We start from the raw sequence: 17,032 nt of genomic DNA on the forward strand, positions 1-17,032 counted from the left end.
CCATTCCCAAGCCAACAATCAGCGGCTAACAAAGAACAGCAAAACTAGAATTCAAACTCCTTACGGAAGATGTTCACGTCCATACCGGCGACAACCTGATCAGCCAAGTCCCTCCGACCCATCTGGCTAAAGACCCGGCGCAGCGTATCATACAGATTAGTGCTCTGGTTCTGGCTGATATGCAGCATGCGCTCGAGACGCTCGTCGTCCAGACCATCAGGGTGAACGCCGTCACCGATGATCTCACGTGCACGCTCGCGACCCTCCTGCTCGACGACGCGGTGCATGGACAATGCGCCGAGGAGGTGCTGTGCTGCTTCTGGGTAGCAGCCGATATTGATGCAGGACACACCGAGGTTGTAGCGGGCGCGAACGAAGTTGGGGTTGATGTTGAGGGCCTGTTCGTAGGCTTCGATGGCTTCCTCGGAGCGGCCTGAGTTGGCAAGTGTGGCGCCGAGGCGGTTCCAGAGGAGATGCAGCTGTTCTTGTTGGTTTGTGCTGCCGGATTCGGTGGAAGCTAGGGCTGCGGAGAAGCAGTCCACGGCCTTTTCGTATTCCTCGGCGCAATAGAATAGCACGCCTAGACCGACTTGGACGTCTGGGTCCATCTGGGCACCTGAGGGGGAGAGCTGTGCTGCTTGGATGAAGAGCTCTGTTACCCGGTCGTGGAGGAGCTGGCGGTCTGTGAAGCCGAGGTCGGCGTCGCCGGATACCTCCTTCGGGTCGATGATTGTCGGGTATTTGTTTGACAGCCAGCGCTCGAGTGTGCGGTAAGCGGTTGAGTCGTAGCCCTCGTTTGTGTACGAGACAGCCAGACCCATCAAGGCATCCAGGTTCCCGGGGTCGACCTTCAAGGCTTGCTCCAGAGCACGAATAGCCGGCAACTCCTTTTCGTTCTGCGCCTGCGCAGACCCCAGCATCGTCCAAGCGTGTACATGCTGCGGGTCTTTCTGGACTGCAGCCTCGAATGCCAGCGCCGCAAGGGACAGGTTACCGCCCTCGCGCATGATCTTCATACCCTCCTCGAACGGATTGCCCACAGCTTGGTAGACATTATCTTCTTCAAACATGTAGTCACCAAGCTGGGGATCTCGGAAGCGAGAGTTAAGGCTGTCAAAGCCCTCCCAATCACCCAGGTCGCCAACATGCACGTTATCAGTAACCTGGAAGTCATTCTCCTCGGCAAGTTTCCTACTCGTCGCCGTCTCAGCCTGAACTCGCTTCCAAACAGACTCAAAGGCGTCATGGGTGGGCACTGACCTGTCCAAATCGTTCAGCTCCGCCTCCATAGCCGCATTAGCCTCGTCATCCGTCCGAGTCTCATTGCCAGCAGTCTCCATCTCGGCAAACTGCGCCTCCCAATTCTCATCATCGAGCTCAACCATCCGGCCCTTCCCCTTATCCTGCGTCTGACCCTCCATAGGCCCCTGCTGCATCCCCATCTGCCCACCCATCATAGGCTGCATCATCCCCATCCCACCCATCCCCATGTATCCACCACCCATGCCCATCGGCCGCTGGTAGCCAGACATCATAGGTGTGGTCGAGGTAGCCGGGCTGGACGTCTGCGGCATACCCATCCGGCTCTGCTGTTGGAAGCGGGAGAACTCAGCCGGTGAGAATCCGGACCCATTGTTCATCTGTCCCGGGAAGGCGGCTTCCATGCGAGCCTGCTCGCCGGAGTCGAACTCCGCTGCCCACCCGGGCGAACCTGTGCGGGCTGGCGCTGTCTGAAAGTTGTCCAGCTCGCGGCGCATGTGCTCCATCGCGAATGGCTGCGGTGGGGGGCCATTTAATTGTTGCCCTGGTTGCTGCATGAAGTCGTCCATCATCTATTGGCGTTTCCCGACGCCGAGGTCAGTTTCCGCTGCTGTGCTCGAGGCCCGGGGAGAGCTGGTTGTCGCTTGGAATACTTACCTGGTCTTGGCCGCCCATCATGTTTCGTGACCGCATGCCTTCTTGCATACCCGGCCCGCGGCCGACCAGTCGGTCGCGCTGTAGTGACTTATCATCTTGGACGTGCTTTGTGAATTGGGTGAGGGGGTTTCCCGCCGTGGAGCATTCCGCACCACCGAGAAACGACATGGTGAATATGCGGCAATGTAGGGTGAGGTTGGAGTTCGGTAATTAATACAAGGCAGTTTGAAGAGGAGAAGTAACGGAGAAAGGTGTAGTTCCCCGGATGTCCAACGTGGGGTTAAGACGATTTGACATTTCCAGCCGAGGTTCCCCGGTCGGTCACGTGAGAGATTAGAAATGCATGCAGTTGCCATTTTGGGTCTATTATACAAAGTTACAGAGCGCTATTTACGTTAAAGCCCACATGGCCAACGTCACCGTCTTCTCAAACATCCCTCTTAGGTTGACCTGCTCCAAGTTCACTCCTCCGAAACAACCTCACCAGCTGGCTGGGCAGCTGCAAGGCGTTTGTTCTTCTCTCTCTCCATCTCTTTCTCCTTCTTCTCCAACTTCTTCATCTGGTGACGCTCATGTGATTCCGGGTTCATAATCTTGCGTCTGGCATAGCTGACTCTCAACTTGCGACCATACGGCGCTCTGCGAGACAGCTTCTCCTTGCCGTCAGTGGCGCTCCACTGGTCAAGGAAATCAATATGGGCAAACCCACGCGGCAAGCCTGTGCGACGGTCAACGGGAATACGGATATCCTCCACGCCCTGGATATCCTCAAACAGAGCCTGCAGATCCAGGTCCGTCAATTCGTAGGGAATGTTGCCGATGTACAGACACTTGGAGGGGGCTTCTTCACTCTTGGCGCGGTAAACGGTATTTGCGTATTGCACAGTGACCTCGCGGCCCTCGATGACAGAAGCATCTGCTTCCATGATGGCCTTGCCGGCTTCCTCAGTGGTGCTGTAGGTTACATAACCGAAGCTGGAAGGTGAATTAGCAAATGGTGCCAGCCAACCACTGAAGGTCTAAACTCACCCTTTGCTCAATCCTCGGGAATCATGCACGATAACTGCGTTCTCCACCACGCCGAATTGTTCAAATTGCTGGCGCAGATCTTCGGCAGTCACGTCGAAGAACAGGTTTCCAACGTAGACCGTGGTCTTTGGCGACGGATCTTCCCTCACGTAATTACTTCTCGGCTGCCTAGCAGCTGGGGTGCCTCGCTCATCAAAGGTCCTCGGTTTAGTGTAGCGGATTGGCACACCCTGAGAGTTCCATCTCATCTGCGTGGCGTTGGCGAACCGCGCGGCGGCGAACACCGACGTTGAGGGGATACATTTTGATCGCGATACTGTGCCAGGGGTAATGGAGGAGATGGGGGTAGCTGGCGACAATTGAAGCCGAGAAACGGCCCGGCGGAAGCAATGCCTGCGAAGGGAGTGGATTAGCGTGAGTTGGTCTTCAAATATGTGGAACCAAGATGTGCCATGATAAAGGAGATCTGTTCCGAATCAGACTTACATTTTGAATGAACTCAAACCGTGATGATTCCGAGTGTCGTTGTGAACAGAAAGTTGGCTCGATAACCTTGGTTTCCGCTGATAAACTTCATCACGTGACTATATTTGCTTCGGCTTATCATACGATGCCAAGGACTTCAAGTACACTTGAAGTATCTGATATGATATCTCTAAAGAGTGGAGGATACATTGTAATAATCTCATGGTATGATACAATCAATAGCCCAGTGCACCAACAAAATCCGTCCAAATCCAAACAGCTTTTCCCAATTCGCTAAAACCCTCCCAGTGGTAATCACAACTGCAATCCGTATCCAAAAAATACAGTAAACAAGCAATGAAATAGCATCACTATTCAAAGACGTTAGGCCAAGGGATCAAGCCGATATGTGCATAAACAACAAAAGCATTCAAGCGTAGAGAAGAGATCGAATAATAAATCGTGATACAGATAGTTTATAGTCCGCCTTTACCTCGACCAGTATTACCTGGTGGAGGCGCCGCGCCATACCCAGACAGCGGCGCACCTCCGCTGTCAGAACTATTAGATGGGGGTGTAAACATTGTCGGTAGTCGTTGCATGCCTGGAGCAGTTCCGTTGCTTGACATTGACGGTACCCGGGTGGATGCGAGAGGACTTGATACCGAAGGTTGTGACATGCCTCCTGATTGAGGCGTTGGCTGTCGTTGGGCATCCATCATGGGCCAGAATTGGTTTGATGAGTCGAGGGTTGGGTTTTGGAGGTATGTGTCCCACGCGTCCTGATATAATGTTAGCATCAATAGTTTATACGAATGGAAGAAAAAAAGCCTACCCAGTCAAGATTAACTTGCATGTCCGGCATTTGACCGAACATGCTACTAAATGGCGAGAGTGGACCACCCGGCATTTCGGCCGAAGTGCCTACGCCTGCAGGCATTGGCGAGTCTCCCATTTTGAACATGGGATCAGAGAATGGAGGCGGGCCCGGGTTCATTGGACTCATTCCGCTGCTCAGCAAGCCAAGAGTCATCGCCGCATTCTGCTTCTCGTCTTGGGGCTCAAATGTAGCGGCACCAGCACTGTTCTCAAGGGTAGGGGCCGCCATGGCCAATTTGCTGAGCATCACACCAAGAACGCTGGATGCCTTGTATGCTTCCATGCTCTCATCTCGCATTTCATCCCAGATCTCTTTCGAGCGCTGAAGTGCCGCCATCATCTCTTCGCGCCGCTCCCGGCCCCAGGTGTACGTGTCTCCCGATGGCCGTCCTGACACCTGCAATTGCAAGCCTTGGTACAGATCGAGAGAGACGACTGTCGCTGAGAGTAGGAAGTCGGTCGAACTTAGAGAAGTGATTTTACTCTGACGAGTGGGAATACGTCCTTTGCGCAGTTCTGCGTGCAGGAGCGCTTGGACTTCCAAGAGGTCCATTGCTGAGTCGATACACGTTCTTCGGGAATACGTGAAACGAGGATTTTCTCTCGCACGAGCCAAATACGGTCGATGAAGCACACATTGTGCTTTGTCATATACGGCCTTGACCTGCACGGGTGGTTAGTATCAATTATGAGCGCATGCTTCAAGCAACTTACGGCAAATCGCGACATAATAAGGTTGCAAGGGTCCAGCTGGCATTCCTCCAAAGGTCTGATTTTCAGGTGGGGAGGAATCAGGTCTCTTGCCTGTCGAAGCTCCGCGTCAACTTCCATGACATTCTCATATGAGGTGTTCGAAATAGCAGAGCTCTGCTCAATGACACGGCCAAAGGCATACGATAAACGTGCCTTGGCAATCAGGTACGAGATTGGTGTGGGTTCGCTCAATGGACGGGATGGCGGGAGCTCCTTGCAGTCTTCGTCAAAGTCATCATCGTACAAATTGCTTGGTAGTTCGGTGTCACTATCACTGGAGCGGATCATGCTTGGCAGCCCAACCTGGAAAGAGAATAACAGGTCGGCTTGACGCACAAAGCTCCATACTCGCCGTCGTATCTCACCCTGGAAAGGTGTAATGTTCGGGAACATTTTGGAGTCGCGGTGGTATCCTGATCGCATTGCCAAGCGGGTAATGACGCCAGCCAGTACCCAAATTGAGACGTCAGTCTCCCGATGCTGCGAAAAGTCACCATGGAGATGGAATACAAGTGCTTCAATCAGATACGGATGGGGCTTTGTGTAGTCGGCCAAGGTTAGACACTGTGCCACGGAGTTTCGGAATCCTCCTGCCATGTCCATAGATTTACCTCGGAACTCAGGCGGTTCGTCGCCTTCGGTGTAGTAGGATAGCATTGCTAGTCTCATCATTGCAAAGAGCATGGCAATCCAGACAAGTTCTGTCTGAGAAGGATCTTCCCAATGTTTATTGTACTAGATGGGTCAGTCCTATTCTGCCACCCTTGATCACTGCAGAACTTACCTGTGCTTGAAATGTGGGCCCGTGAAGGATATCTAGAGAAGGTCAGGATGTCTTCAACATTACAAAGATATGGAAAACTCACGCGTTGCAGGGTCATAGCAGTTGAAATAGCGTGTCACAAGGAGATCAGTGGTGTATTTGGAGGGCAATGCAGACATGATCTCGCCACGGCTTATCGGCTTCATGACACCGAATAACAAAGTCGACCCAGGTACATCAGTGGGCGGTTGAGCTGCCTTGACCTTTTCAGATTGCTCTTCAAACTGCTTCTTGTGTGTTGCGAAGAAACTCCGCACCTCGGAGATCTATTCAGCCGTTAGAAATGCCCAATCTCGGCGAAATGTCCCAACTTACATCATTCAATATAGAAGCCCAGTGAGCGTTTCCCATGTAATAGGTCTTGTTATTGTCCATCTTCATGATACCGAACGATTTGGTCACCTGTTCAGTGTCGCTCTCTTCGGGGCCCATACCATCCTCGTCAATATCGAGGTCATGGGAGGGGCCGGTCGATCCAGCACTGCCTTCTCCCGAAATAGCAGCTAAAGCAGCCGCCGGACCAGCAGACTGGGATCCATTTGTCATCAACGAAAGCACCAACCCTTCTAACCGATCGATGCGGTTCTGCATATCATCCGGCGAGTTCGACGAGGGCTGCTGGGGCGAATTCTTCTTTCGGGAACTTGCTTGCGCGTAGTTACAGGAGGCGGCGTCGCCTCGTTTGACACAGTTTTCGCAGGGGTTGGAACGATTGCATTTCAGCCTGGAACTGTTAGAGACAAACGATCCCAGCCATGTCTGGAATTGCTTACTTTCTGTGTCGGCATGGACCGCATGACAAAGGTACCCGGTTTCGTTTCCGGACGACTCTGTAATCAGGAGAGTGGCCTGCACTTGACGAGTTTGTAGAAGGGGGTGTTGGTGTCATTTTGGTGGAAAAGGGCATATTCTCGTATGGGTTGGACATCAGATTGTAATAGGTTAGAAAGAAGCGGTGAGATGGTGGGAATTGGATCCCAGTCAAGCTATGCGCTGTGAGCCGTGCTATTTGGCGGGGTTCTCACACGCGCAGTCGCAGTCGCGCAACACACTGAATCAGCGCAGTCGTTCCGCGCAATCGTCGCAATAGGCTTTTCTCTGCTTCAAGCTCACAGTGAACAGAGCTGATGTGGTATTCAAGTCTCCTAGGTCCAGAATGACTGTGTTTTGAGCACTGATGTCTGAGAATTTGGCTATCGTCAGGCAACCGCACCAGACCCGAACCACAGAGCTTCAATATTGATTTCGAAAGTCGCAAGCAATCTCTGCGACCTTGGTGTGATTCAGGTCACTCAAATTCAGCTGAATGTCGATGCGATGTGATAGGGCGATGTGCGAAGCTTGTGGAAGGTGGAGGGGTGAACGACGTCCAGCCTGTGGGTGAGATAGACGACTAATCCTTTGGCACTAGCTCGCAAGACTGTGCAGTCTAGGTTCACAGGGAAATATCTCCAACAAAGGGGATCAGGAGGTGTGAAGGTTCGAGGAAGGTTGGGATGAAACTCGATGATTAATCCGTTATCTCCGTTTTTGGAGTTATCGTCTGGAGATGATCTCACGCATACAAAACACCTGCACTGCACACTACACACTGCACATATCACGCTCGGAGAACTTCTGATAATCTTAAGTACTCTCTGCAAAATTTATTCTTATATAATCTTCTGTCCAGCTCAGGCCTCTCTTAACTCCGATGCCATTCTCCTAGACATTAGCTGATTGGCTGTACCAAAAGATAAGTGAGTCATCTAGAGAGTTCAAAATAAAGCGTTGTGTTGATGTATAAGTTACTTGCGTGTTTGCAAGTTTGTATATTTGTAGTTCTGTTAGTAATAAGGGACCTGTGTTTACAACGCGTATTATAAGTATCTACTATAAAACAGCCCAACACAATATGGTTTGTAGACAATAGGCGCCAGTTCATACTCCTGTACTGCGCAAACAAACAGTGAACACAGGAGTACATAGGCCCATTCCTTTCCCCCTAGATTTTGCTTCGCTCCCCACCTCTCTTTTATGAACCATCCCATCAATTATTGGAGTATTTAGTCATGGGTGACATCCCTAAAGATCATGGACGTGGTGATTGGGGCCGTGGTCGAGGTGATCGCGGTCGGGGGGATCGTGGTCGTGGCTCCGATGGTGGTCGCGGTCGCGGTGCCTTACCCTTCCGCCCAGCTGGCAGAGGAGATGGGGATCGTGGGGGTTTCCGCGGGGACTTTCGAGGCCGCGGTGGTGACAAAGGTCGTGGTGACTTTCGTGGCCGTGGTGACTTCCGTGGTCGCGGCAGAGGAGATGGGGGTGGACGTGGACGCGGGGATTTTATTGGACACGGCCGTGGAGGACGCGGTGGAGTTATGAACTACGGCCCTCCCATTTTCAGGTCAGCGCTTCACTATATAAATTGTCGATATGATCTAACTATTCATCAGACAAGACGAGCCTATTCCACAGCCTAGCACCGTGGTTACTAAGACCGAGGATGATGTCGCCAAAGCCCTCACTATCAGCGGTGCAAAGGCTCCCAGACAAGCTAAATATCCCGAACGTCCTGGTTACGGCACTGTCGGCAGGCCGGTGACTTTATATGCCAACTACCTGCCCTTGACCCTGCCTAACAAGCAGCTGTTCCGCTATCATATTACGATCGCGGCCGACGCTGCGGGCCGAACTGCACCAGTGGGCAAAAAGGCCGGGCACATTGTGTCTCTGCTGTTGGAAGAGCACTTCGCCCAGCAAAAGGGCAGCATTGCGTCGGACTTTCGCTCTACGCTTGTGTCTTGTGTTAAGCTGGCGGAGGGTTCCTTCGATGTGAGATATAAGGAGAATCTGCTGGATGATTACCCCGAAGCTCCCCGTGTGCACAAGGTCACTGTGCAGTACACTGGTGTGGTCAACCCGGCTGACTTGCTGAACTACTTGACTTCCACCAATGCCGGTGCGATCTTGGACTCTAAGTCTGAGATCCTCAGTGCTTTGAACATGATCTTGGGACACCACCCTAAGGCCGACGACAGTGTCGTCTCTGTCGGAGCTAATAGACACTATAGTTATCGCGAAGGTATCAAGGAGTCATACAACCTCGGCGGCGGCCTGTCGGTTCTCCGTGGATTCTTCGTCAGTGTGCGTGCCGCCACGGCTCGCGTCCTCTTGAACGTGCAGGTCAAGTACCTCGCCTGCTACGATGAAGGACCCCTGGCCAATATTATCCAAAGCTACGGCGGCCGAAACACATATCTTCTGGAGAAGTTCCTCAAGAGCGTCCGCGTCCGTATCACGCACATCGCCCGCAAGAACAGCCGCGGTGAGTCCCGTCCTCGCATTAAGCCTATATATGGACTTGCCAACCGCGGTGACGGTGGTAAATCTCCCAACGCACCCAAGGTTGCTCGCCATGGTGCAGGTCCTGCTGAGGTGGAATTCTTCCTTGCCGAAGCTGGCCCTAAGCCTGGCCCGCCCAGCGCTGCGCCTAAGCCCAAAGGAAAGAAGGCACCCAAGGCCGGTCCTGCGGAGCCTGGACGCTGGATCACCGTTGAAACCTTCTTCAAAAAGGGTTAGTAAACCTTTAAACCTTCACTTATCAATTACCTTTCTCTTTTTTAATACTGACTTCATTCTTAGAGTACAACCTCTCTTTGAACCCAGGTTTGCCAGTGGTCAATGTCGGATCTCGCGATAAGCCTGTCTATCTCCCTGTTGAGGTCTGCGAGGTCGAGCCCGGTCAGCCAGCCAAGTCGAAGCTGTCCGGTGACCAGACTGCCCAGATGCTCCGCTTCGCCGTGATGGGTCGTAAGCCAGGCCAGAACGCGCACTCCATCGTTACTAAGGGTGTTGGCGCCCTAGGACTGGACCCTCTGAACTCCACCCTGGTCAGTACCCTCACTCTAGATATCTGATCAAAGTTATTAACCTAATTGCAGTCTGCCTTCGGTGTCAGCTCCTCCACGGAGCTCATCACTGTTCCTGGTCGCGTCCTCCCACCACCAAGCATCTTCTACAAGAACGGCAAGCAAACCAGGGAAATCCGAACTATGGCTGGCAGCTGGAACATGAAACAAATCCAGTTCTCCCAAGCCAAGCCAATGAAGTCCTGGGTCTACCTCCATGTCGACCACCAAAACGCCCGCCCGATCTTCAACGGCCCCGATGCGCTGGACTCGTCTCTCCAGGGCTTCCGCAAGACCCTCAGAGACATGGGCATGGCAGTCGACGGCCACAAAGGCGGCAAGCGCGTAGTCCTAACAGGACGCAACGATGCAGCCGATATCGAAAATGCCATCCTCGACCTGCAAAAGCAGTTCAACCCAATCTTCATCCTAGGCATATTCTACGCAAAGGACACAGGCATCTACAACTGCGTCAAGCAGGTCTGTGACGTCCGCTGCGGCATCCGCAACGTAAACGTATTGGCCGAAAAGCTTCGCGGCTCTAACGACCAGTACAACGCGAATGTGGGCCTGAAAATCAACCTCAAACTCGGCGGTGCAAACCAAAGCCTCCGCACCGCCGACCTCGGCATCATCTCCGAAGGAAAAACAATGCTAGTCGGCATAGATGTCACCCACCCATCCCCAGGCTCTGCCAGCACAGCTCCTAGCGTGGCGGGTATCGTCGCCTCCGTCGACTCAACCCTAGCGCAATGGCCCGCGGAAATCCGCGTCCAAGGCGCGCGCCAGGAAATGGTCGCCGATCTCGAAACCCTCCTTGTCTCCCGCCTCCAACATTGGGCTAAATGCAACAAAAAGGCCCTGCCCGAGAACATCATCGTCTACCGCGACGGCGTCTCAGAAGGCCAATACAACAAAGTCATCGAGGAGGAACTCCCCCTCCTCCAAGCCGCCTGCAAAAAGACATACCCAGCAACGCTGACAGCAAAGGGCCTCCCACGCCTTTCAATCGTCATCGTCGGCAAACGCCACAACACCCGCTTCTACCCAACAACCGACCAAGATTCCAACCGCGAAAATCCAATCCCGGGAACAGTCATCGACCGCGGCGTCTCCGAAGCCCGCGACTGGGACTTCTACCTGCAAGCCCATTCCGCACTGCAGGGAACTGCCCGTCCAGCGCACTATTTCACCGTCTGGGATGAGATCTTCTACCCTCGTCACCCGGGGAAGTCGGGGGAACCAGGTGCGGCGGATGTGTTGCAAGATTTGACGCATAAGATGTGTTATATGTTTGGGCGGGCGACGAAGGCTGTTAGTGTTTGTCCGCCGGCTTATTATGCTGATTTGGTCTGTACAAGAGCCAGGTGTTTCCTTTCTGATCTTTTTGATCCCTTGCCTGTTGATGCTTCGGGTAGGAGTATTAGTGGTGTGACGGATGGGACGGCGGATTTGTCTAGGATGGTTGATGTTGGTGTTCATCCTAATATTGCGGAGACTATGTTTTATATTTAGGTGGTATAGGGGTGTATGGTGGTGGTATGAGGGGAAGTGGGATGAGTATATTGTCTGATCGCTTTGGTGAATTGGATATATTCATTCTGGTTTTTGGTTTTTGGATTGTTAGCGAGATGGATCACCGGTGGAATGATGGACCAGTGACGTGATCTAATGTGACTTGAGAAGTTGGAACACTCGTTGGAATGGGACAGATTGACTTGCTGGAGAAGAGAGATATTGATGGAGGATCCAACGATACATACGTCACGAAGATGTATGTATCCGGGGGTATTTGGAGGATATTTCGGGTATCAAATTGAAGACAAATCTAGCTTAGCAGGTAGCATAGGTAGCATAAATTGAAGTTTGAAGATGGACTATTATTTCTCTTATAAAGTCTAGCGCTGAAGCACTTACGATTGTTTACCCTATGTCTAGGGGATTGATAATTCAACGCCCCTTTGGATAACGTACTTCACACGCGAGCCGGGTAAACAAATCATCATTTGCAAAGTTTCCTGTTCTAGTGAAAGTTCCACATAAAACATCTACATCGCTCATCTTGCTATATTCGGACGCTTTTTCCATTAGGCTTGACTTTAAATCGATTGGACCGGGTGGGAGGTGTGGAAGCCATAGAAAGAGATGCCTCAAAGCGTCACTAATGGGAAGGACTGAAGGAAACTAGGGCACTAAATAGTCGCAGGTATAGACTAAGTGGCTCTCAGGGATTCTTAAGGCTCCAAATAGGTACAAGAATAACGGCCGTCTCCATGTATATGGGTTTCCGCGTTGAAAACCAGTGCTGCGCTCCAGAAACCGTTGTCTTTAGAGTTCATGGCTAACTAACGAAGACCTGAAACGGTCACCCTAGCAGGTGATTATTTCACATCAGGCAATGACTTTTGCTTGAAACCATGGCCAAAGATGATGGAGGAATTTAATATCCAGCTTGTGCTAGACAGTGGTATTTATCACGAGGCTAGCCATGGTATAATGAAAGGACGCCTTAGTAGTGCTTGCGCTGGCGGAAATGCTTCAGCTGTCAAAATATGGCTGGAGATATTGGAACGACGAGGTGTCGGAACTCGTCTCCGGAAGACCTGTTGACGACGAACTTGACTATGAAGTGAAAAACCTTTTTAAATCTGTGGCGCATTTTTGCAACTTTGGACCCTTCAACATGCTACTCGAGCACATGAATGTTGAGCTCTGTCCAAGCAGTCTTACGCACCAACAGATGTTATGCAATTTTGTAAGATCAGGCGAGACCGAGGTGGTCAGGCTATTTCTTGACAGAGGATTCGATGTCAATGCGATGCACTGTGATGAGCAGGGAAACATGTCGTCACTATTAGGCAAAGCAGCAAGCTCCGCGGGCGCCGATGAAGAGGTAGAGCCTATGGTACGGTTACTGCTCGATTGTGGGCCTTTGGCCGATGCCATTGATCATACTCGGATTACGGCTTTAACCCATGCAACTGAGATGCAGACGCTAGGTGTCATAAAACATGCTGCTTGGTCGAGGTGCGAATCCCATTTTTGGATTAGGCGAGATGATCACACCTCTTGAGATGGCAGCTCGTGAGTTCCAGTCAGATTTGCTGAGGAATTTTTTGGATCTGATGATTACTCGGAAACTCAAGTTTGATAACATTCCGAGTCTGCTTCTCTCAGCTCTGAGCAGCTCGCTAAGTCTAAGGCCGGGCTGGAATTTAGTGAGCCTGACTCTGAGCGCCCTCATAAAAGCGGCGGCAGCTAAGATAGGAAAGCCCGTACGTATAGTGACCTATATCCACGATGCTACATTTACATTCTACCAGCCGCACCTAAAATAAATTAAATGGAATGAAATTAACAGATCCTCGATCTGAATAAGTAAACTTGTACAACAGGAAGCCAAAGTACAAGTGTAAGAAGAAAGAAGGAAAAAGAAAGGCACAGCCGGGGAAAGAAGAATGACAAGAAGAAAAGAATAGGGCATTACGGCCAGCAGACTCATTCGTACACACAGGCTAGACAAAAACCTGTGAAAAGTGTCCATTCCCTGGGATTTTGGTTTGCAAGTTTCATTAGGACGAGTCCTAAGTTCATGCGGGTATCGATACATATTGTTCATGATCTGGATCGGCCATGGAGTGTCAGATGGCAGTCGGAGATGGATCGACTTCGACTTTGCCGTAGACAAAGAGATACAAGGTATCTAGCTGGCTTGCTTATTCGTCACCATGAGTCCAGCTCGGCTGGTTGTGCCGCTTGGGATCGCGAAGAGCCGTGGCAGTCCGCTTGGGCTCGGGCGAGTCTTCGAAGTTATCCCAGGAAGACTCCATCATCTTGACAGCCTTGGAGTGGTTCTGAGTGGCGGGCTCAATGTTCTCATTGGGTTTGGGAGAGTCATCTGTCATCTCCCACTGGGAATCGAAGTTCTTCTTGCGGTTTGCGGCGTTGCCGACAACACCCAGAGGTTCCTGCTTCATCTCCTTCTCGGTGAGCTCGGGGTCTCCGTGTTCGTCGTACAGACGGTTCTGGTAGAGGTTCTTGCCGCGGCCGCCGAATGAGCTGATGATCCGGGCTTCTTCCTTGTCGTCGTCGTCGTCAGTCAGCTCGAAGTGGACATCGGCATCGCGACGGGGCTTGACCACATTGGCCTTGCCTGGGGGAGTCTGGAAGTCTTTCTCGTTCTCGAAACCGAAGTGGCGCACTTCCTCGCCACGGGGGGCGCGCGAGGGCTTCTTGGGAGTCGCGAAGTCGTCAAATTCCCAGTGGGGCGTGCTGTAGGTTTTGCTGGGCCTGGTTTCATGCTGGATCTCGCGGTTGGAGTTGTTATCACCGCCAATCTCAAAGTGGCTGTACTTTCCAGGAAGAGTCTTGTAGAAGCTACGGTTCTCATCGACGGGGCCTAGACCAGCATTGTCTTCCTCATCGTCGATAATCTTGGGAACTCTCCGCTGGGGCTTGGAGGGCGAGTCAGGAATATCGTCATCCTTCAAAAATAGCTCGCTGATGTTGCGCTGGGGAGGGCGAGAAGAAGATTGCGCATAGGGGCGCATAGGTTCAGCGGCCTTCTTGCTCGGGGACAGAAGCTCATTCAAAGATCCAGCTCCATACGGGTCCTTGGTGTATCTCTTGGCAGCAGAAGCACCCCTGGGAGGCGAATCACCCATCTCAAGTGCGGCAGCTTCCTTGCTGGGCGATAGCAAGTCAGTCAAGGACTCTGCGGCATATGGATCCTTGATGCGACGCTTGCCCGGGGAGGCAGGGCGCTGAGGAAGCTCGCGCTGGGTCGAAGAAGAAAGCGACGGTGTAGACGATTCGTTCGCGGCGGTCTTGACGCAACGGATCTGGTCCTTTCCATCACGGATAGGCCAGGCGCGTCCACGCGCACCAATGACCTCAACTTGCTTCAGCAATGAGCCCTGGTCCCAGTAAATGCGGATCTGCTTGATTTCGTTGTTCACAAAGGTGACGATGTGCATCTGCAGGAGGCCGCATTAGTCGCGATCTATGCGCTATGAGCGATCTCGGGGAATTTACCGTGGGGAAAGTGACGACGCGGTCGGCCAGGAAATTATCGTCCAGCGAGGGGAGATAGGCCCCGCCACCTTCCATGAACTCCAGCGTGGTCTCCATGTCCAGGCATAGCGCGTCCGAGCCTTCAATGGAGCTGATGATCTGCTCCGATCTCTTCTTGACCACGTAGTCCTGTTTCTTCACATGGCTAATCACCGCGTCGCGCGACTCAATCTTGGTGGTGGTGGGAACATAGATCAGGGACACGTCGTCGGCCAATTTGACGTGCTCCGATTTAGGATTGGCCTGGTACTGCCTGTACTGATCCTTGTAGTAACTCATGATGGTGAAAGGGGGGAGATGTACGGAGTAGAGAAACAAAACAAGTGGGCTCGGGAGGCTTATCAAGGAAGGAAACACGGGGAAGCTACAGGTACTGGATACATATCATACAGGGGGGCGCACGGCTAATGGGTACCTGGCACCTTACATCTAAAACATATGCAGAGTAAATAAAACACGCGCACGGAGCCGATCAAAATGCGCCAGTGTTTCACTAAGTGGTCCGGTTCAGCAGGTTTAGCCCTACTTGCCGTGTTTCTCCGGCAACTAAATGCCGGGGCCTTTAGAATGGCGTCTAGAATGAAATATATGGCTTTTAAGGTTTGGTTTTTCTGCAGGTACTTGTAGAGTATTGTACATTGCAGTCCCTGGGGTTACATCTTGGAGCCCGAGATGTCCTACTCCAGGCTCTCTCGGCATGGGCTCAATTGGTCTTGAACGCTTCAGTCTAAGTCCGCGTCAGGGTCAAGCCAATGCCATATGTACCGAACAGGGCCTCGGCTCCCAGCTCCCAGCTCCTGGCTGGTTCTTTTGTTTCTCTCTAGGCAAAACGCCCTCCCAAGCACTCGCTGTGTCGGGAATGGTAGACAGCGTCGTACATTATCGTATGGATGAAATGGGTGAAAAGGGTGGGTATGTGGTGCAACTCGTGTCTCATTACAAAGGTCTGTGGGGGATTCGAGTCAGAAAGTGCACTCTAGAGCAGGGAGAGAACAACATACCCAAGATAATCCTCCTTGATAGTGCCAATGGCATTGATAGCAGCCACGTCAGGCTTGACACCCAGGATCTTAAGACGCAGGCTGGTTCCTTTCTCAATCACTTGATCAGCGTGGTCAGTGTATTGTGGCGGCACGGTGTTAGGCTCCCATTTGATATCGGAGGGAATGTTCTGGTAGGCTATCAGCTCTGTATGGCGTTGAAAGAAGTGGAAGGAGCGCACCTTTCGCGCAATGAAGACAGATAATGGGCCCGCCAGGGTGAAGATACCCGTCGGCTTGACGGAGGTAACAATGGCATCGACCTAGGCTCAATCAGCAAGTACTCGGAGAGAACAATCTCGGATCCCAAGCGCATACCGTCTCGCCACGGAACGGCTTCCAAATGATCGCCCGATATCTGATGGTATATTCTGCCTGTCCAATGCCGGGCATCACTCGTCCTTCACCAATATCAACCATGTCCATGACACAGATCACAAAGTGATCACCCGTACACCGTCCCTCTTCCTCTTCGTTGAGTCGGGTGATAAGGTATTCCCGCATGTTAGGTCCAAAAAAGGACGGGTGCATCGAAATCACCTTGGTCTCTTCTTTGAGGAAGAACATTATCGCGGTTGTGGTATGGGAATGCGCTAGAGTCGGTTTGGGGAGGTATCAAAAGATTGGTCTCTGTTTCAGAGTGCTGTCAATCGAGGTCAAGCGACGGCGTTTGCGAGCTCATGACCTGCAGTAGTGAGGCACGGGTAAAATATGGCCACAAATGAGTGAAAGAAGATCCGAGGGGTAGGTGTGGCAGATGTTGTATCTGCCTTGAATGGGCGGAGAGGCAGATACAGCTAGAAGCGCAAGCTTTCCCTTGTGAGAGCATCTCGGTCTGGCAGTCCAAGTTTGGGTGGATGCGTCACGTGATGTGAGCAAAGAGGCTCGGTCAATATCAAGAGCATTATTTAAAATGTGTTATGTAAATGGTAATCTCTTTGTCAGGAATCAAGAAATTATGAGTTTTATTGTCAATTTCGTTGTTAAGGTGAGGTTAGTTCCTTGTATGCGCAACATGGCCAGATCTATAGCAGGCTATACAGCGACTATATTACTTTGTAGGAACTACAGGTGTCCCTCACTAATATGGACTTTATATGATGGCTCAGAATGTCTACAATAGTAAAGTTGTTCTTAACATAGGCTTTTTTTGACAAACTGCTCTC

At 51.8% G+C, this 17,032-nt stretch overlaps 6 protein-coding genes across 6 annotated transcripts; 2 read left to right on the forward strand and 4 right to left on the reverse strand.

Moving 5' to 3' along the window:
- Positions 1-44: 44 nt before the first annotated feature.
- Positions 45-2,085, reverse strand: PENARI_c015G03627 (tetratricopeptide repeat protein; the record flags this gene model as incomplete). The annotated part of the gene is made up of 2 exons (XM_022633737.1): positions 45-1,832; positions 1,918-2,085. The coding sequence occupies 2 exons, from the start codon at positions 2,083-2,085 to the stop codon at positions 45-47; spliced, it is 1,956 nt and encodes a 651-aa protein (XP_022486236.1).
- Positions 2,086-2,378: 293 nt separating this feature from the next.
- PENARI_c015G03127 (uncharacterized protein) lies at positions 2,379-6,755 on the reverse strand (the record flags this gene model as incomplete). Its single annotated transcript, XM_022633729.1, has 9 exons — positions 2,379-2,892; positions 2,947-3,339; positions 3,943-4,193; positions 4,247-4,954; positions 5,005-5,778; positions 5,828-5,859; positions 5,910-6,132; positions 6,182-6,590; positions 6,640-6,755. 9 exons carry the CDS (start codon positions 6,753-6,755, stop codon positions 2,379-2,381), a joined length of 3,420 nt encoding a protein of 1,139 aa, XP_022486476.1.
- A 1,162-nt stretch (positions 6,756-7,917) lies between these two features.
- On the forward strand, positions 7,918-11,268 carry PENARI_c015G02258 (putative RNA interference and gene silencing protein (Qde2); the record flags this gene model as incomplete). Its single annotated transcript, XM_022633708.1, has 4 exons — positions 7,918-8,249; positions 8,299-9,419; positions 9,488-9,735; positions 9,787-11,268. The coding sequence occupies 4 exons, from the start codon at positions 7,918-7,920 to the stop codon at positions 11,266-11,268; spliced, it is 3,183 nt and encodes a 1,060-aa protein (XP_022486258.1).
- Positions 11,269-12,595: 1,327 nt separating this feature from the next.
- PENARI_c015G09384 (uncharacterized protein) lies at positions 12,596-13,135 on the forward strand (the record flags this gene model as incomplete). The annotated part of the gene is made up of 3 exons (XM_022633862.1): positions 12,596-12,752; positions 12,805-13,028; positions 13,115-13,135. 3 exons carry the CDS (start codon positions 12,596-12,598, stop codon positions 13,133-13,135), a joined length of 402 nt encoding a protein of 133 aa, XP_022486333.1.
- Positions 13,136-13,469: 334 nt separating this feature from the next.
- Positions 13,470-15,105, reverse strand: PENARI_c015G06297 (uncharacterized protein; the record flags this gene model as incomplete). Its single annotated transcript, XM_022633798.1, has 2 exons — positions 13,470-14,729; positions 14,788-15,105. 2 exons carry the CDS (start codon positions 15,103-15,105, stop codon positions 13,470-13,472), a joined length of 1,578 nt encoding a protein of 525 aa, XP_022486420.1.
- Positions 15,106-15,802: 697 nt separating this feature from the next.
- PENARI_c015G11656 (DNA-directed RNA polymerase II subunit RPB7) lies at positions 15,803-16,433 on the reverse strand (the record flags this gene model as incomplete). The annotated part of the gene is made up of 3 exons (XM_022633918.1): positions 15,803-15,997; positions 16,049-16,129; positions 16,185-16,433. The coding sequence occupies 3 exons, from the start codon at positions 16,431-16,433 to the stop codon at positions 15,803-15,805; spliced, it is 525 nt and encodes a 174-aa protein (XP_022486457.1).
- Positions 16,434-17,032: the final 599 nt, after the last annotated feature.

The sequence above is a fragment of the Penicillium arizonense genome (assembly GCF_001773325.1).
Source record: "Penicillium arizonense strain CBS 141311 chromosome Unknown PENARI_contig015, whole genome shotgun sequence".
In the NCBI taxonomy this organism is placed as follows: Eukaryota; Fungi; Ascomycota; class Eurotiomycetes; order Eurotiales; family Aspergillaceae; genus Penicillium; species Penicillium arizonense.